The sequence below is a fragment of the Vigna angularis genome, chromosome 4 (genome assembly GCF_016808095.1).
Source record: "Vigna angularis cultivar LongXiaoDou No.4 chromosome 4, ASM1680809v1, whole genome shotgun sequence".
NCBI classification, from domain to species: domain Eukaryota; kingdom Viridiplantae; phylum Streptophyta; class Magnoliopsida; order Fabales; family Fabaceae; genus Vigna; species Vigna angularis.
The window spans coordinates 12,098,386-12,119,020 of NC_068973.1; the positions used below are offsets into that span (position 1 = coordinate 12,098,386).

The following is a 20,635-nucleotide window of genomic DNA, read 5'->3' on the forward strand; positions in this document are numbered from 1 at the left end:
AACGGAAGGGACAAAATTGGCTCAATTTTACAAATATATGGACCCAATTTGACAGTTTAAAAAGCGATGACCCACTTGAGATTTACCAACAAATATAAGGACCAAAAGAGGGTTTAAACCTTCAAAAATTTAGAAATATATTTTGAATTATATTATTTAAAAATGTATTTAAGATTGAAAATTTTAAAATATATGTTTAGATTATATAATTAAAAAAGTATATTTAAATTTCTAAACTACGCCATTCAAAATACATTTCTCATTCCAAAATATTTTGGATCTATAAATAATTTAATCCTTTTCTAAGACTATAGATAGGGATGACAACGGGTTGGGTCGGGCACGGATAGTGCCTATCCGCAACCCGACCCGACAAAAAAAATTCACCCGCTACCCGACCCGACAAAAAAAATCCACCCGCTACCCGACCCGCTATCTGCACAGATATCCGCTTAAAAAATATCCGCGGATATTTTAAAACCCGCGGATATCCGTGGATACCTGGGAATACCCTGCAAATATTTAAAAATATATATTTTTATAAAATAATATAATAAAATTTAAATAAAATTATAAAAAATATAAAAAATATAATATATATTAAATTAAATATAAATTAAAATTTAATTTTAATTATATTTAACTTTATAAAATATAAATTAATGTTAATTTTAATTAAATTTAACTTAATAAAATATAAATTAAATTTTTATTTTTATGTTTTGCGGGTAGCGGATATTCGCGGATACAGATAGTATAATACTTGCACCCGACTCGTTTATAAGCAGGTATTAAAAAACCCGCTACCCGCAACCCGCGGATAATAAATATCCGCGGATACCAACTATCTGTCGCGGATTTTATCTGCGGATATCCGCGAACACAGATTTTTTTGTGATCCTTAACTATAGAAGTGCAAGAAGAAACTATTAGGTGGTGTAAAGAGCGTGGCGGTATTGTCAAGTCACAACATGGTCCGTTTAAGTAGTTAAGTGGACCCGGGCCTTATCCTCTCGTGCGAGCCCACAAATACCGCTGTGTGGCGCGCGCATTTTCTCCTGTATAACGAACTTGCAATTGCAATTGCAATTGCAAGTGGATGAATCATCACAGCGACAACAAAACACCCAAAACCCAACTTTTGCTTTCTTCTGCAAGTTTCCAAAACCAAGTGGACTCTTCAGTTCTTTGAGATCAGAATGAGATTGCGCGCGACGTTGTCGTTTTAGCACCATTCATGGCTTACTACGATTCTGCGCCTTCTGTCCCTCTCCTATGGAACTTCTCTCAAGTACTCGGCCAACAACTTCCCAACGAGCCTCTCCAGAACGGTTAGTCGTAACTCGCAACTCCTAACTCTGCGTTTTCTCTCGTTCGATTGCTGTTCACTGTTCGTTTCGTTTATCATGTTCAGACGACATCATAACAACCATTGCTTTCGATAAGCTCGGCGATCATCTCGCCGTTGGCGATCGAGGTGGACGCGTTGTAATATTCGGAAGAGACGATCGGAAAAAGAATGTGAGTATCACGCGATTCTCGCCACCATACACTGTCTTCGCTTCCGTATTCGAAAAGCCGTTTGTCTGAAATCTGTTATGTGTTTCTTCGTTAGGTTTCGAGTAACCGAAGGGATCTGGAGCAGCGGGGTTTCGTCTCGCAGCATCCCGAATTTCGTTACAAGACAGAATTTCAGAGCCACGAACCCGAGGTACGTTTGTCGTTACTGTATTCTATTTGTTGATGATATTTTGAGTTTATTGTAAGAGCTTAACTTCTACCACTTTCATCCCAATAAATTTTAGGCCGACGAAAACGTATTCAGCGAATATTTAGATAATTTTAGTTAATTTTTATACATTAAAAATTGAGTAAAGTTAACTAAAATTTTGTGAATTTTTCTGAAAGAAAAAAGTCTCTTAATCTGTTCTCATGAATCAACCTATATGAATTTTAAATTATTTATTGTAAAAGCTAGCCAACATAACCTACATGGCAATACAGGATTCAATGACTTTGCATCACCAAGGCATAAATTATTAATTCTGAGATATGCTACCTCACCTTTTATTATGAAAACAAAAATACATGTATACTTCGAATGTAATGGCACTCAAATAATATCACAAAAAGATATAGATATTATAAATGACTAGCAGTATTAAAATATTATACTTTTTAAAAATATAAAAAAGTTAAAATTATGTGGTTATTTTTTGGTCTATAGATTGTGAAATTGTATATCTTATTGAATAATAGAAAAAATAATATGATTTAGTTAAATAAAGGATAAAATAGTGTAATTAAAAGTGACACTAAAATTAGTTAAAAAAAACACTATCTATAACGATATATATGATTTGATAGAAAGAAAGAGAGAGAAAGAGAGAGCGGGAAATTATAGATGTTTAAAAAAAATGATTATGTATATTTTTCTTTTTGAAGTTTGTTAAATAAATTATCAAAGTTTTATCCTCTTTCCTAAGTAATCTCTAAAGTAATGTATCATGAATAATTTCTGAAAAATTATGCAAAGATTGATAATTTCGATCATCAATTATTTGATTATTGGTATATTTGCAGTTTGATTACCTAAAGAGTGTAGAAATTGAAGAGAAGATTAACAAAGTAAGGTGGTGGATGACCCACGACAGTTTGCAATTCATTCTTTCAACCAACGATAAAACAATTAAATTGTGGAAGGTTTGAACATGCCTTGAAATTTCTAATTCTACTTATTTCGTCATACTGCTTTCTAACCTGTACAATTGCCGATTTGAATAAGGTGATTCTGTATGTTCCAAATTTGAATAATATCTTACAGCTTTCATTTTCTGTTCTGTGGTGTTTCTGGGGCAGGTTAAGGAGCATAAGGTGAAACAAGTTAAAGAAATGGCCCCTCCTTTGTGCTCAGAAAATATGCTTTTGGCGGAAAGTAGTTTCGTACCAGGGCTGGAAACCAAGTCTGCTGCTAATGGCTATCGTTTGGAATGGATAGAGAAGATGCCTCAGAATCATTTGCCGCCTCAGGACGTTGATAGCGAGGTTGGTTCTTGTGTCTTGTGTAAATACCAATGCTTAAGTTTTATCGCCACTATCTCCGGTTTGAAAGAAAATCTGGGTACACGTACATGACCGTTGGTTGATATTTTTTGTTATCAGATTGGTGGAATGGAAGACCCTTTTCGCGCAAAGCGCCAAAAGGTGTATGGTTATGCTCACAGTTTCAATATTAACTCCATCTCAAATAATAGGTGCATTCGGCTTGCCTTTTACTATGGATGCTTAATATCCTGTTTCTGTCAATAGTGTAAACATAATAGGAATACGTCTTTATTTTATCTGCATTGTTAGTTACAAAATTAAAAACAAAAAGTGGCGTCATGATACCTCTACAGTGATTATGAGACCTTTGTGTCGGCAGACGACCTTAGAATCAATTTGTGGAATCTTGAGGTCAGTGATCAGTGTTTCAACATTATTGACATGAAGCCATCAAACATGGAGGACCTTACCGGTAGCTCTATTTATCCATGACTCCTTGCACATTCTAATTCTTGTATGCTCTCATTCATATTTCATCACTACTTCCTAATTCTGTCCAATTATTCCAACCAAGTAGAATTAAATATTTTAGATTCTATAGAAATTAAAAAATTAGAATATACCATCACAGGAAGCAAGGTTGCCTCATTTGATTATTTTATTCCTGTTCCTAAACTTAGTTTTACTCTTTTCATGCTTCTTCTCACTACTATTATTGAAAGGCCTAGAATCTGGGAAAGAAGTTTTTATACTTGAAATTCTTTGTTCACCCATGTTTAGTCCAACCCTTGAAAATCAAGTGCCTCATCAAGTGGGTTTGAAGAGTAAATTGATTTAAATTGATGATAAGTTAATAATTTTAATTAATTAATTGAAGTTACAGAAGATTATATAAATTGGTGGACTTGGTTACAGATTCTCTAATCAATCTGATTACAATTTAAACCAGCAGATAAGGGGAAAGTAAATCATGAGATAAGGCCTAGATCAGATCTGATGTTATTCTATGTTTCTGGAAGAATTATTTTAAGGAAATAATTCTAACAACTTTGACGGAAATGTCATTTAACAAAGCGTATGAAAAATCATATAATCCAACTAGATAGTTGCGTGAACATATTGGATAAGAACCCTACCAACATTAGCCCTTTGTTTTTATTTTGTAATTAAAACTTGTATTCTAAATCAGTTCTACGGTTTTCACCTGTTGCCATTCAATTTTTCTGAACACTTACTGACTTTTTTATATATTACATAGGCACCTGTTGTTATCCTTTATCCCTTCTAGTTTTTGTCATCTCCAATAAGACTTTACCTATTTCACTTTCCAAAACTGAATATAGATATTATTGGGAAGTTTCATATTGCCTACCTCAATTCTTGTGGTAAGACTATATTTGTTGGACAATTTTATTTAATGTCAATTGGTTTTGAGATTAAATCTAACATTCTATGAAAGCCTATAGCCTATCTTGGTAAATCACCAATTCTCGTAGGCTAACCTATTTTGGTAGACATATTTGGAGATCGGTTTTGAGATGAAAATCTGACATAGTATTAAAGTCTATTTACTCATGTTGGTAACAGAGGGATTCTGCGAAGCCCCACATTGCCTACTTCTGTTCTTAGAGTGTGGATAGGGCATTTTTTGTTTTTTTTTTTTAATTATTTTGTCCATTAAAGCAACAATATTTGTTTGCTGCATTCTTCATGTTTTTCTTTCTGGTTATTTGCCAATGAATATTACTCTTTTGGTCTTCTCTGACTCTCAATTTTGGAGGATCTCTTCTTCTATCCAGAAGCACTTTTTCTAAAGATGAAAGCCAAGCCTATCTAGTTCTATACATAAGCTACATCTTGAATCCATCAGAATAATCCATTATACTGCTTTGCATCTGTAACTTGTCGACCTAAGCCAGTTTTGAAGTCATTATTAAATGAGATCTATGTCATGTGCAATATGCATCATATGTGCATGTCATGTTATTTCTGCCCTCATTTTGACCTTTTAACTGATTTACCCTATTTTTTCTAGAGGTCATAACATCAGCTGAATTTCATCCTTTACATTGTAACCTCCTTGCATATAGCAGCTCACAAGGTTTAATTCGTCTATCTGATTTGCGACATTCAGCAATATGTGACCATGCTTCTAGAATGTAAAATACAACTCAATTCCCTCAAATTTAGGCATAGTTAATTTTCTTGAATTTTACTGTTGTCTCAGCTATTCATATGTTCTGATACTTCTCATTCAGCTTAATTATACAGATTTCAACATGGAGAGAGTTATGGATCAAAGTCATTTTTCACAGAAATCACTTCTTCCATCTCAGACATAAAGTTTTTAAATGATGGCCAGCATCTTCTAAGTCGCAATTACATGAATATGAAGGTTTTCCTTTTATTACTGCAGTCATTTAAATTATGATTTCAAAATTGTATTCAGGAGCCTATCTTGTGTCATAGATTTTTTCTTCAAACAGTGGTGATTTGGAAGGGTACTCAGTTGGTCTAATAATTTTTTCAATAGTTAAACATGCTCTTTCATTGGCCTTTGAAATTTGGATATTCTTTGGGTAGAAAATGTTTCCTTTTGAATGAAGCCAACATTGTTTTCAACAAAACGGAAAACTAACAAATGTCCCGGCATTTAGTATTGTGATTTTGTGGACTAAGCTGACTCGGATATGTTAAGTTGCAATGAACCGACAGATGAGACAATCAATTTTAGTTACACAAAAACTCAAAATGTAATGAAAAATGTACTAAATACTTCGATTTCTTTTAGCATTAGAAGTATGCTCTTAAGGCATTTATATAGTTTCATTTTTTATTTTAGCTTTGGGACATGCGTAAGGAGTCATCTCCAGTCGCAATATTCAAAATTCACGAGCATCTGCGTCCTAAGGTTTGTTGTAAAAATTTGAATTTTGAGGATTTTGTTCACTTAATAGTGAAAAGCATAATTGTTATGGGTAACTTTCTTCTATTATCAGTTTTGCATTTATCAATTCCAATCTTGACTATAGGGGCAACAGAACTTTTTAGGCATTCTTTGTCCTCCTTCATAAAATGCTGTGATTCAATAATCAACAGTCATCCCTCTGCGGTGAGTGAGAGAGTAAACTCTCTAAGCTTTGTGCCACTGTAGAATACCTGCAAATTTGTGAAGTGGAATAGATTTGAAACATCCTGTGCCCCCTCCCTTTTCTTTTTTCCTAATTGGAAACGGCTTTTGTTTTTGTGAAATTAGTTTTGCCCAGTTTTCTATTACATAGGTAACAGAAATATGGATTATGTTCCCTCGTAATTGTGTACCCAGTTTTACTTGAAAACTTTAGAGACTACGAAATTTTTGGCTGTGCTGCCCATATTTCTAGGATTTAATTACTTGAATTTAGAGGGAAATATATCAAAGAGTGCTTTAATAGTTATTTATATTCTAAACATAAAACATCAAAAAGCCTTTTCCAATTAAATGGATTGTTGGCGCCTCTATATTTGTAAACCAAACTTTCAAAAGGATCAGTGAGATGTTTATCGTTTAAATTATCTAATATAGTTTTTCTTTGTTTCGCTCTCCCTCTAACTCTCTTATCCTTTTAATCATCTCTTTCATTGAGGCTCGTAATTTTCTCACAACCTGACCAAATCATCTTTGGCAAGACTAAACCGTCCTTCCTTCAATAGCTTCTAATCTTAGTATCTCTATTGCGTTTATTCCTGATCTAACATTATCTTTTATGTTCACTCATACACTGTAGAACATCTTCATCCATGCAAAACTCTGCTTATGCACTTTTTGGCACTCTATGAACCCAACAATTGGTTATATAAAGCATTATGGATCTTAGAGAAGTATAATAAATACTTAATGCTTGAGAGGCAACTTTTTTTATCACAAATGTTTCATTTTAATACTCCATTTTACTTCTACTTCTACAACTTTAGCTTTTACCATTTAATCCTTCTATTGTAACTACCATTATCATCTGCAAAGAGAATGCATTGTGGAACTAGCTTGAGGATGTGCCTTTGAACATATAGAAGTGATGGGTCTATTTTTGAGAGGGGTTTCATTAGGGAGAGATTATATATATGTGACACAAGTTCAACCCACATAAAAGATTAACACCACTTTTAACCCAAAACTTCGAGACATTGGGTTTATGGATCTTTTTTCTTATATGATGTTTAATTTTGTCATTTCTATCCAATATAGGATTTAGACTCATATTAGGATTATTCCCAACAAGGAGGATTCAGGAACCAAGGTAAAGAAGACATCAGCGCAAAATTGACCCCTTTAGTCATGCGGAAAGAGGCTCCATAACGTGTTTGTGGTTTCCTATAACTTCACGTATACAAAGGAAATTTGCCTATAACTATAATCCTATAAGTTCGAGCATTTTTCCATCAATCTTCATTGTAGGTATTTTACTTCCATTGTTTGCCGGCATAGCATAAAACTGAATAGGTTCTCTATAACATATGTTATTCTTTATTCTTCATACAATCAACCTTTCCCATAGTTTCCTGCCATGAATTATTCCCTCTATAGTTACAGTTATTCCAAAGATCGTACTTGTTCTTGTAAATTTGATATAAAGCATTTAAACATAATTTTCTCTAGCAATCTTGATTGAACTTTCCGCTTTACATATAAATTTCTCTGAAGATCCTCTAACTTTTTCCTTTCGGGTGGGGAGAAGCACCAGAGTTTGCTAGATTTTGTTTCTTCACATGGTTGATTGCTTCTGCTCCTATTTTTTTATGCAGTTGCCAGAGCTATATAATAACGACTGCATATTTGATAAATTTGAGTGCTGCTTTAGTGGTGATGGACTCCATTTTGCAACTGGTTCTTATAGGTTTGTCTCGTTTAAACCAAATGAAATATATTTTATGAGTTATGTTATTGTGGATAAGTTTTTGTGTTTTCCTAACCTCAAACATTATCACTAAAACATTGCCTATTCTTGTCATAGCAATATCTTGCGAATATTCTCCCCAGGTTCTGGAAGAGAGGAAGGGATTAAACTAGAAATTAGAGGAAATTCTAATAGGTAAATCCCTCATACTATTCAAACTTAATCTTTATTAAATTTGACTGCATATTTCTCATCAAGAGAATCCATTTAATGAGAATCTTAACATTAGACAAGGAATTTTCCAAAAACTATGCAAAAAAAAAAATGCATACTACATGATTAATTACACTTATTCAAATATGTCAATTAATGAAATAAAATCAATTGTTCAAATTTGTCCAAATTAATATGTTCAAGTAAATATTGTAAAAAATTATAGGGAAATCAATACGGAAGAAATAAATCAACAAGTGACCTAATCTTGTTGACGTCCCCTCGATATTGGTAGATGAAGCATCAATTTGCCAAAAAAAAAATCATGCCATATTGAGAAAGATCTTGGTAAAGACATCAACAATATGAAGGTAAAGGAAGCGTGAGAAAGATGAATGAGTGGTCATCATAACTCATCATAGACTTTACGAATATAGTGACAACAATCAACTTCAGTGTGCTTTCTGTGTTCATGGAATAGTGTTAGAAATTTTCCTCAGATTTTGTTATTTTGATGAAGTGTTAAAACATGATTATGTCCTAACATGAGATCATGACATATGCAATGCTTCATCTAATGACGATAGGCACAATGTTTCAACTAAAAACAATAGACGCAAAGCACTTGTGTACATTCTTTGTCTGATAAGCTTACACTTAGACAGACAATCAAGATATGTGGTCTTAAGGATTTGATGGTACAATTCAAATATTATAAAAGTTTATTCTACACTATAGAAAACATTCATTCTAATCGGTCTTATAAGAGGATGTCATGAAGACTTATCTACATCCAAGAACTCTTGAAGAATAAAGTTTTTCCACATCAACAATCCTACTGAAAAGATTGTAGGCCAACTTTGCATAGACCATTGCAGTCATACTTTTTACTCTAGTTTGGACAAAAGCTATTTGAAATAGGTCGGATAACTTATGTCAAGTATTAGGTTGTTCTCTAACTATCTAAAAGAGTGAGCCAACTCTTGTATATGTTGTAAGATGCAACACATATTTTAGCGAGCGAACCTGTGATCTTTTAGATCACTTTGTAAATTAATTTTTAGACAAAATTGACTGCATTGCAAAGAATACTCAATGTTAACAAGGAGTGGTTGGGTTATAAAGAACACTCGATTTTAGCTATGTGTGGTTATATTTCAAATAATACTTAGAGCTATGAGTGGTTGCATTCCAAAAAATACTTAGTTTTAACCATATTAATTGACTATGGCCATCAATAAATGTCACAAAATAGTTATAATTACCATGAGAAGCAACTTACAAAATACTCAATATGAGTATGAACTGTGTTAAAACATTTGGTAGCACAATTACCATGTAAAAGGAAGGGTAAAATCTTGCTTTTGCCAAGTTTGCATGAAACACAATTAATGGGTAATTCAAGGTGACAAGTCTGATCTTTATTTCCAAGAAAGTTATGTTGAAACAAATATTCTAAAATTTGAGAGTTTGGCTGACATAATCTTGTATGTCACCTCATTCTGATTATTAACAATGCTACGACCCAAAGACAAGGTTCTAGAAATAGAAAATTGTAAAGGAAATATACTTCACATTTTAGGTACCTTCGTGATCACATTCCTAACACTTGATCCTACTATAAAATACAACCATTGTGCATTAGAGAGAAAGAAATGTTATAGTTATTATCTACTAGTTGTGCAACTTAAATCAAATTAATAGACAATCCGGTTGCCACAAATATATTACAAGACCCAATATCCCCAACAATAATAATACGCAGATGACTCCCATTAGTAATTTGAATATACTGAGGATCACTATAACTAGATATTCAGTAACAATTCAGATTTGTCAGTCATATGATTCGAAGTTTATGAATCAAAAATCCAAGAAGAACAAATGTTATGATCATCATCTGTTAGACCATCTCATGAATGAGACCTAGATTGACTCATATTGGTCGATTGGATCAGGCAACTTGCACAACATCTTGCATAGGTGTGGCATGGATGAATATGTTGTTCAATTCTATGCAAATTTTTGGTTAAGTAAATATTGTAGAGAAATCATATATGAATCAGCAAGGAAGAAATATATCCACGATTTAGCTAATCGCATAGACAAACTTGAACAACCTTCCATATATAAAAGAAAAAAGAAAAAAGACAAAAAAAAACTCATTGACCCTTTTCTGTGTTTTAGTTTTTGCAGTTGTTTGTTATCTTTTAACTCCATTGTCACTGATTTTTGTTTGATATTTGAGAGTCTCCTCTCCCCCACCCCAATACTAATTTTGGCACCTTCTACCTACAGCTGCGTCACACTTCTATTGTATCCATATTGTTTTTCTTCTAATTTTGAGGTTGCAAAGTGCAAACATTCTCATCCCTAAAAGATGTAACATAAAAAGTTCTGCTCCTTTCAACGAGACCAACAAACATAATTCAGTTCCTGTGTTTTGCGAACTCATGTCTGCATAACTTGATGAATGCCAAACTAAATCCGCATTGCATATTTTGAATTACCTATTCAAATACAGTTTTTCTTTTTTTGTTATTGGTATTTTATCATTTTCAGGAAGGCTATTCGCCAATCTAAGTCAAGGGCTAGAAGGTCTTCTCTAAGCAGCATAATGCCTCGTGGAATTTACCATCACGGTTAGTGTTTCCTATACATATGTTTTCACTATTTTTTCTTCATCTCATTTTGGCCTTTATCTTTTTGTTTCACTCTTAATTATGTCAACCTTTTGGCCCTTTCTGTTTGCAGCCCACGTTGATTCAGAGTCTAGCAGCATTGACTCTCTTTGTAATTTAAGATCCAAGCTGCTACAAGTAGCTTGGCATCCCACATGCAATCTAGTTGCATGTGCTGTTGAAAGTAGCCTAGTCTTGTACTATGCTTAAGTTGTGCCTTGTACATTTTATTTGTAAAATCAAGTCCATACTCCATATGTGCTCCACAATAGAGAATTCTTTAAAAGACCTCGTTTCCCAACTAATTTCAAATAATACATTCAAGCGGGTATTTGAGGATGTATTGCTAACATTCTTAAATATAAAAATATATATTGCAATGTCAAATTCATTAGTATAAAAAAAAATTAATTAAGTCTTAAGGCTCTCATAAATTTAATATTTTTAATTGAGTTTATATTAATTTCTTTTGTCTATTAATTGAGTAGTCAAATTTTATATTTTTTTATTGAATGTCCTTAATTTTCCTATTAAATGAGTGTGGCTGTTAGCTTGATGTCTGAGTTATTTTATTTGTTTCGTGATTATATAAAATGATATTATGATTAATGTAAAATGATAAATAGTTTTTATTATTTTTACAGAAAATGTATTGGATAACAAGTGACTATTGTTGTCATCTATGTTCATGTTAATAATATTGACAGTGTCTTGATCAGAATAAGTAATGGTATAAAAATTGTTATTACCTATAGTAATGGTAACAATGACAATATTTTGGTCATGACATGAAAATCATATGACGTGTTATATAATTTATTTTTAATTTAAGTAATAAAAGATACTTAACCTTTATTAATATGTAGAAACAAATAAGCAAGTATAAAACAACGGTCAATAAAACTTAATAAAAAGTCAATTAAAAATATTTAAATTTATAAAAAAAAAATTGAAATGTAGTTAAATAAAAAAAATTAAGAATAACAAAGAATCTAATATAAAAGCTAATATGATATAACAAAGTGGTAGGAAATATACCTAAATGCCCCTAGGTTGCTGACATTTGTCCCATTTTCTGGTATTTTCTTCCTTGCGAGAAGCTGGTAGTGCTTTATTGTGTAAGGACCACCGTAACCTTCCTTCTCTCTTGGAGAAGGCCATTTGTAATGGCAAATTTGTCTTTGCATCCCCTTTTGCAATGCGCGAATACTGTAAGAGATGTGACTGGTTTTTTTTTTTCAAATGTCTCAGATTCAAAGCGGCCTACAAGAGAAGAGAGAGTTGTGATTAAAGCTTTCAAAGGTTAATATTTTCTCATTTCCCTGCGCCTCTTAAGCTTTGATCAGGTGATATATTTTTGTGTTTGGTTTTCTTCTCCACTACCCTACACCATTGTTTGTGTTGAAAATGTGATTGCTGTTCAGCTTTGTTTTGTCTTGAATTAATTAAATTTATATCTTATTAATATACTATCATTAGTATTACTATTTTGTATATTAGTATTTTGATTTGTTATTATATTTATTAAAACTTTATGTTATATAAAATGTATTAATATTTTATATGTTTATTTAATTATAAATCCTCGTGATATTATTGCTGACTTTTCTATTATGTAATATTTCTCATTATTATCAGTATTATTATTATTTGGGTTATTATTATTATTAGTATTATTTGTATTACTATTATTATTATTATTATTATTTTATGTCAGAACTAGTAAAATTCACGCACGTCTCACTTAGTGGAATCCACGTGTCAAGAGGGAGGCGCGACACTCAGATGACGAACGCCAGGTGTCAAGCGAAGAGGGTCAGAAAGTCAGTTAGTGGAAAACAGGTGTCGACTGAAGAGGGGACGTTCGTTCTGACGCGCGGAGCAAAACTTGAATTTTCAGAAAAATCTACCCCACTCTCTGCATGCACCCCTTTCCAGATTTCTGAAGAATCCCTTTCTCTCCTCCTTCTCTCTGCGTCTTCTTCATCTTCTCTCTGAGAAAACACTCACCTTCTCTCCTCCGATCACTATTCTGGCACCGTAGGATCACTTTCGGCGTCCCAAGCTTTAGTTTGATCCGATTGGTTTCAAAATCTGAACGGGTAAGTTTTCTTGTCTTAACCGTTCGTTCTTATAAACATGCAAACCAAGCTTTGGTTGCATGCGGTCACCTTATCTGAACAAATCTTGGTTTTCTGTAATTTGATTTAGTTTGAAGAGTTTGGTTGAACGTTGAGGGTAGAAGAAATCTTATTTCCGCAAACTGAGTTTTAGTCTGAAGGACGTACGTTCACAATAGAGGTAAGGGAAGCTTATTTAATTTAATTTGTATGTTGTTGAAATGTTTGAACGTTCGTTTAGTTGATTGAATGATTTTGATGCATGATGACTGATGTGATGGGATTGCATGAACGTTCGTCGAGGTACTAAATTAAAATGAAGTATGATTATTGTGATATTTGACTATATGATATATGATGGTTGCCATGTTCTGATGCTTGAAATACCTGAAACTTATATGAGATGGATTGTATGAAGTATGAAAGTTGATTATGATATGAATGTAATAAGTGGTGAAACTATATGTTAATAAATGAGTGTAAATATAAATGATCCTGATATGAGTTCCCCTAAGAAATTGTACGTTCGTACTGAACGGTCCTCGACCGTTCGGTTTTCTAGTGAAGTTGGTTGGGGGTGGATTCTTTCATTTGGAAAGAATCCTATTTGAGAACGAGCGTTTGTATCTCAAACCACTATGCTTGAGCGATCGGCCAAGTATAGCTGTGTATTGTTGTCCTGTTATAAATTTAAATATCTATATATGTAGTTATTCGAAAATACGATCCCAGTAATATATAAGTATAATTATCAAGCCTTTTATTATAAGTTGAGTAGTGCTCGGTCTTACACCTAGCGCTCGTACTGAGTAGTGTTCGGTCTTACACCAAGCGCTCGTACTCGTTTCCTTATATAATCTATCTTGATGAAAAATAACGTTCGTCTAACTTCAATAGAATTTTCTTATCTACCGTGCTCGGTCATTTACTGGCATTCGGATTTCTTGATGTAAGATCAAATAAGTTAAATATTCATAAACGTTCGGTTTCTTCATGAGAATTCTTCTAAGTATCCTTATTGGAATATCTTGAAGTGTCTGTATCGATTGGTTTCAGCATAGAGTCGTAGCCTTTGGCGAAGCCTTTTCAGCGTTCGGTCCGAGTTATCAAGAGTCAGTTTATATAATTGAATCACTTTGTAATGAACGTTCGGTTCATCCGTTCCTTGCTATATTTAGTACTCTCGGTGTCTCTCTCAAACTGACAGTAACCCTCTCGGTCTTATTCTATTATGGAACTGGAGACCTCTTTGTCTCGTTCCAAGTGTTTGTCCTCGTTTTGAAGGAGGATTGAACGTTCGGTACCTGATGCCCTTAATAATCTTTGAACAAAGAGGAAATTGAAATGATTGGTAATGAAAGACAAACTTGAGATGATTGATAATGATTGATGAAGAAATATGAGATGAATGGAATGTTGTGGATTTGAACGAGCGTTCCAGGGAGGAACGACTAAGGTTTGAGAATTTGAGATTTGTAAAGTATGACTGTGGTTATGCTAATGCTGGCAGTTCATCCTGATGTTTCGTGGGTACTCGTCCTCACGTAGAGGTCCCATCCTTAGGGGTACTTTGGATGAATAGGACTAACCTCGGGTGACAGCTGATGAGAGTATTCCAGTTACTACATCCCGGGTGCACGAACGCCTGTAGCTACGCAGATTTCATACAGTCCGGACAGTCAGTCTAGTGATAGGCTTTGTATGATACGTACGTTGAAATTTATTTGGTGTTGGATTATTTGAAATGTATGTTTATGCCTGAATAAATTACATAAGCTTACCATGCGTTTTCCTGTCGTGTCTGGTTTTGTACGTCCGTCCTTGTCATTGCAATGATCATCCGTGTGGATGTGAGCAGAAGGAGACGAGCGGCTGGAGGAGGCGCTGGAAGAAGAAAATTTGGTAGAAGTGGAAGTGAAGAACGAGCAGTAGGAACGTTCGGCTAGTAGATGATAGTGTTATCGTGAGGTGATCGTTCGGTCACCCCTCTTTTGTTTTTATCTAACCGTTCGGTATTTTCTTTTGTAAACCGTTCGGTCAGGTTTGCTTATCTAGTATGGTTTAACTTTGTAATCCTTTTTGTAAGGTCGTTCGGCCATGAGTGTACGCTCAACTCTAGTGTAAGACTGATTCTGGATTATTATTAATGTGATTATTCTAATATATAGTTTAGTGCTGTATTTTTGGGATGTTACATTTTAACATCAAATTCATGTTATTTTAATTTTTTTAATAAGGATTACATTTCATTGTATTTTATGGTTAATACCTTTTTAATATATTTATGTGTTTTAAGCGGTTTATATCAAACATATACTTCTATTTAAAAATGAATGTTAAATCAATTTTGTATTGTATTCTTTTTTAATGGAATGATATTGAATAATATGCAACAAGGATATACATTTCATTTTAATATAATATATAATTCAAAAGTTTTACTACAAATTTTAACCATATAAAAATATTATTTTATTATACATTACTAATCAATTTTTATGTTAATTTTATAATTTAAAACAATGAAATTCATATCTAAATATTATGTTTTAATCTTATTATTATTTTTGCTGATTTTATTATTAGAATTGGCATTATTATTATTATTATTATTATTATTAATATTATCATTATTATTTTTATTATATATTACCTTAACAAAAAATATATTAAAATAATATTATTTATTTTTAATTAATTTATTATAAAAGAAAAAGTATCCATAATTAATTGTTTAATTATTTTTATATTATCAAACTCTTTATTTAAAATTATATTTATAACTATACATAATTATAATACTTAAATATAATTAAATACTTAAATTTTTCCAACAACATACACCGTAACTCACCTTACTGAGTAAAGTCGTAATATTAACAAGAAGGATTTCGGGCAGTGATGATTTATTTTTAATATATTACTTTAGCTTTGAGGTTAGAAAGTGGGAATGATGGCGCTTGCACATCACATGGTTGAGAACAAGTGTCGATGCAATAGCTATCCATTAAGGTCACTCTCATAGCTATCAAGGTCTTTTGTCCATTAAAGTAATCTAAGAGTTGTATTCCTCAACACCAATTCTTCCTTCTAAAGTCCTACCACTTACTTGCATTTATAATATTTTTCCTTTTACGTAATGTATAATCAATTTTCATTATTCTTAATCATATGAAAAGTTTTATAAGATTTTTCAATATATTTTTTATTTTATTATATCTTTAATTATTTATATTTGTTTTTTATACAATTCCGTTTAATGGTGTACTAAATCACTTATAATACGTATATTTACTTATTTTTATTTTTCTAATATACTTAATATCTTTATTTTTCTAAAATAATTAAATGAGGTTTTAAAAGTATAAGTACTTGTATGATTGTTTACGTTTTCCTAGTGCTTAAAATGCCAAAACTACCAAACAAATACAAAATCTTCAAAAACTAAAACATCAACATTTTCAACGACCAATCTTTTCACAAAGAACTATGTGATCCCTAATTCTCCATTTTGAGTTGTGATACGTAGAACCAAGGTCAATCATTGTTGGGTTCACTTCCAAAAAATCCAAAATAATCCATAATCATTTTCAAACAATTTTCAAATACTTTTTCCAAAATAAGAACTATGTCAAATAATCCATACGAGCAAAGCTAGTCATTGTTAGATTTGTTGATAGGGCAACAATGTGATAGTTAAACCCAATCTTTGTTATGTTGCTTTGATGATGACAACACATTAATAAGCAACAACACATGAATGTTGTCATGTCACAACAGAAAATAGTTTCTGTGTTGTTTTATACATATGTGGAATACGTACATGCTTACTGAGTTATATGTACATATTGTGATAAATGCATATGTTGCACATACTTTGTTGGTTATGCATACTATTGTGATTATGATGTGATTAAATTTGTGTATGCACACTGTATGTTTTTGTGTAATGAAAACCACAAGCACTGTTATGAACTGTCCCAAAACAGCTAGTTTGAATCGATTACATTAGTTGTTAAATCGATTGAAACTCGTGTGTTTGCATGTACCTTTTTCAAATGTGCTATGATGAGTTTTTGAGAAAAAAAGTTTTCAAATGTGTTTAAGGGTTAAGCTTAATCAATTACATGAGTTGTGTATTCAATTAAGTCTGTTAAGTTTTGAAAACTAATTTCATGCTAGTCATAACTGCTTTAACGATCATATTTTTAAATATGTTTGACCAACATTAATTGCAAATCGATTACATTAATTGAGCATTCAATTAAAGAGTTGAGTTTGTTGTAATACTGTTACATCTGGTTTAATGTAACCGATGACATAAATAATGTAATCGATTGTTTTGCATCTGAACTGAGAAAAACTATATATTGATGCATTGCTTGCAATAGTGTAACTTTTGATCATTTTGTAAAGTCATATCTGATATTCTCTTGAGAAAAGATTTTACAGGTTGCACACACGCTCTAAAAATCAAGAACACGAAGAATTTGAAGAATCTTGAAGCATTTTTTAGAGGCATTTTCGTGGACTATATTGGTTGATCACATTAGCACTACTACAGGTGTATCCTACAGTATGTGCAGGTGTATTCTGTTTCTATATTTGATTGAGAGTTTGGAAGGTGCTTACATTTGAGAGAATTCTATAAAACCTTTGCTATAATACTTTGATCATTATAGTGAAATACTCTCCAATCTAAGGTTGATTGGGAGAGTGACTAGATATAGGCATTGAGGTCGAACCAGGATAAAAATCTTGAGTTTGATTATCTTTCCTTATCTCTTTACTTTCTTTGCATGCGCATTTACTTACAACACAAGAAAGTTTGAAGATCATTCTAATTTCTCAAAAAGATTTGAAAAGTTTAAGTTTTTTTATAAAACACTAATTCATACCCCCCTCCCTCTTGGTGTTGAGAAACAAGCCTCCTTATTTCTAACAATATTCACTTATAAAAAAATCAAATAATTTTCAAACAACAATAGGAGTATGGTCAATCATTGTTGGGCTTAAAAAGCCAAAAAAATTTCTTTATATCTTTAGTTTTAGGAAAAAATTAAACATTTTTTTAAAACCATCTCAACTTCGTAAGTTTAATTAAAGGTACTGCCTTCAAGAAGACACAATAGAGTGCTAATACATTTTCTACGCTTAACCGACTCTCATACCCAAAATTCGATTTTTGTAGACCATGTCTTATTTAGTGGTTTTCCATAGTTTTTCTAGAAAAAACTATGGTGGCGACTTTAAAACCTCTTTTTAACTAGTTTAATTTTCGATTCGTCATCCCATCGCGATTTAGATTGTGACAAAACTGAGCAGAGGTTTCAGATAGGGTCGAATTAAGTCGATCAAGATGTCCAACTTTTTTAAGGCGTCCCAAAGTGGGATGTCAGCCAAGCTTCCCTGGTTGATGAGAATCTTGTGAACTCACTAATTGGAGATGGTTGTTATGAAGACTATTAGATTGTCCTGATCTGGATCGTCTATACAAAAATCTTTATCTGTGGAGGTTATAGAAGGTAAGTGTCGTGGTAAGAAGTGGCTCACCGAGTTGATACTCCTTTGGTATCTTTTATGTACTACTTGGGAGCTTCTCCCTCTTGCAATGGTATGAATGTTTCCCCTTGCTTGAGTAGGGTTGGGTTGTGCCTAAATGATATGGCTTTTAATCCCAAGTTTGTCAAGTAGCAACGTTAGGACCAATCACCCCTAATCTGAGGTATTTCTCGTTTTAGAGTTTATGCTCCGTTATCGTTTTGTACTTAAAAGGAACCTTGAAGGGTGAAAGGAAAAAGAAATATTTAAATTGCATTTTGACCTCGATTCCTGATGGCAAATCCCCTAACCATGGTAAAACACTTTTAAAAGAGTAGAAGTCATCCATGAAGATGACATCAACACTATCTTGTGGGCCACCTTTCGAGCCATCATGGAGCATGAATTGAAGAGTAATGTAGGATACCTAGGCCATTGTATTCGGCCATGTAGTGTAGGCTTGTTTAAGGCTTGTATTAAGGCCTAAGTGGCATAGGATTTTCATTAAGTTAGACATCTAAACCAAGTGGAAAGTGTGTGCCATGTGTCATGCTTCCATTGGAGATGATTTACTTTTTAGAAGTGGACACATGGCACCCTAGGTGTGGAGAGGATTTTTTTTATAGTGGCTACATAACCCTCCACCATTGGAGAGGGTTTGCTTTTAGTAGTGGTCACATGATATTCTAGAAATGAAGAGGATTGTGTTTTATGAGTGGACACATGTCCTCCCATCATTGGAGAGGATTTGTGGCCACTTGTCCACTCCTTAAAGGGCCTCATATTTGACCTATAAATAGAGGTGTATCCACCTTTGTATTTCATCTTGTGTTGAGTAATGTTATGCTGCCCATTTTTGGTCATACTACTCATCTTAGATCAAGACTATAGCAACTCATGAGGCCTCTTTAGTTACCTTCCTCCTTGAGTTGACCTAACTTCTCTTGGAGCTACCAAACACTACACCACCACCACCATATCTCATAGAAGCCATGAACTTTTACATCATCCACACCTTAGCTCATCATCCTTGGACCATTTTCCACCACTTTTTCGCACCCTCCATCTAAGGAAACATCCCTCTATGCACATCTCCTAGTTTTGGCCCAACCTAGCTAAGGAGGTTGTCATCATTTGGTATCCTTGGTTCTTCAAGACCTAAGTTTCTTTGGTTTCCGTATCTATCTTTATTGTTTTTATGTTTTTATATGTTGTTCTTACTTGTCATAATCTTGTTTCCATTTTTTTTGTTTTTATGGTTCTACTTTGCTCTACTTTTGGAACCATTCATCATTTCTACTAGGTGTTCTTGTGTTTTTTATATTTTGTGTCTTTTCTGTTTTTGAATCCTTCCTCACTTTGAGTTTTATGAAATTGCACCTTTTGGGAACCTTTGAGTGCTTTTTCTTTGCATATTTGAGTTCATATTTGTTGTTAGTTCATCAGCAAATTCATAGAGTTAGGTTTCATACATGTCATTTTTTAGTTTCTTGCAAAAAATTTGATTCTAGTAGGATTTCTCTACCATTTTGTGTGTGTGTGTGTGACCTTATACACCTTTAAAGGCATCTTTAAAATCTGATTTGGGATGTTTGTTTGTGTGCTTTATGTTCTGGAAAGTTACAAGAAAAACAAGAGACAAAATAGCAAAAAGAAAAAGTAACAAAAAAATAGTACAAAAAGCAAACGTGAAAAGAAAAAAAGCAAGATACATTTCACACTACCACCACTACTTTTTGGTATGCATTTGAATGATGATTTAGTAGTTGTTTTGCACTTGAAATTCACATCCCAAACCTCTGTTCTAGCAACTGGTCCATGCCATTTGATGCTACAAAGTTGGTCTAGTGCCACATATGCTCAAAAATTGGCTAAAGGACAAAAGACACCCTTTCTACTATAGTAATTTTTTAGTTTTTATGATCTTTTCTAATGTTTTTCCTTAGGAATTTCTTTTGAGTGCTAAACCTTTATTCTTAACCATTTATTTTCTTTCTTGTCTCCTTGCTAATCTTGGTTTTGTCACTTAAAAACTTCATTTGAGATAGCTTTGTTTATTTTGACTTTTTCTTGCTTTTCTCCTTTGCCCTTTTTCGATTTTTGGAAGTGTTGATCTCTTTTGGTGTAGGTTTTTCGTCCTAGAGGTGATCCAACATCTTGG

The 20,635-nt window shown here is 32.9% G+C and overlaps 1 protein-coding gene across 11 annotated transcripts; it reads left to right on the plus strand.

The window, feature by feature from the left end:
- Positions 1 to 1,061: 1,061 nt before the first annotated feature.
- Positions 1,062 to 17,704, plus strand: LOC108331674 (serine/threonine protein phosphatase 2A 55 kDa regulatory subunit B beta isoform). Of its 11 annotated transcripts, none has more exons than XR_008248323.1 (17): positions 1,065 to 1,331; positions 1,415 to 1,521; positions 1,616 to 1,711; positions 2,584 to 2,703; positions 2,860 to 3,045; positions 3,163 to 3,254; positions 3,399 to 3,517; positions 5,081 to 5,204; positions 5,317 to 5,440; positions 5,888 to 5,956; positions 7,828 to 7,919; positions 8,037 to 8,114; positions 10,695 to 10,774; positions 12,065 to 12,115; positions 12,531 to 12,915; positions 13,025 to 13,114; positions 17,377 to 17,704. XR_008248323.1 is itself a non-coding variant. In XM_052876136.1 (15 exons), the coding sequence occupies exons 1-15, from the start codon at positions 1,238 to 1,240 to the stop codon at positions 17,475 to 17,477; spliced, it is 1,533 nt and encodes a 510-aa protein (XP_052732096.1). In that variant the 5' UTR covers positions 1,067 to 1,237; the 3' UTR covers positions 17,478 to 17,704. The 11 variants fall into 11 exon arrangements, 5 of the variants coding, with proteins under 5 accessions (XP_052732096.1, XP_052732097.1, XP_017422029.1 ...); XR_008248324.1 differs by having other exon boundaries at positions 17,386 to 17,704; XR_001832414.2 differs by lacking the exon at positions 17,377 to 17,704 and adding an exon at positions 14,792 to 15,105.
- Positions 17,705 to 20,635: the final 2,931 nt, after the last annotated feature.

What these genes read in the sequence shown, in the direction of transcription:
- LOC108331674 (XM_052876136.1), top strand. Translation starts at nt 1,238, where the DNA reads ATGGCTTACTACGATTCTGCGCCTTCTGTCCCTCTCCTATGGAACTTC. An exon ending in AAACAATTAAATTGTGGAAG is followed by an intron (nt 2,704 to 2,859) that starts GTTTGAACATGC and finishes TTTCTGGGGCAG; the next exon opens with GTTAAGGAGCATAAGGTGAA. An exon ending in AACTCCATCTCAAATAATAG is followed by an intron (nt 3,255 to 3,398) that starts GTGCATTCGGCT and finishes ATACCTCTACAG; the next exon opens with TGATTATGAGACCTTTGTGT.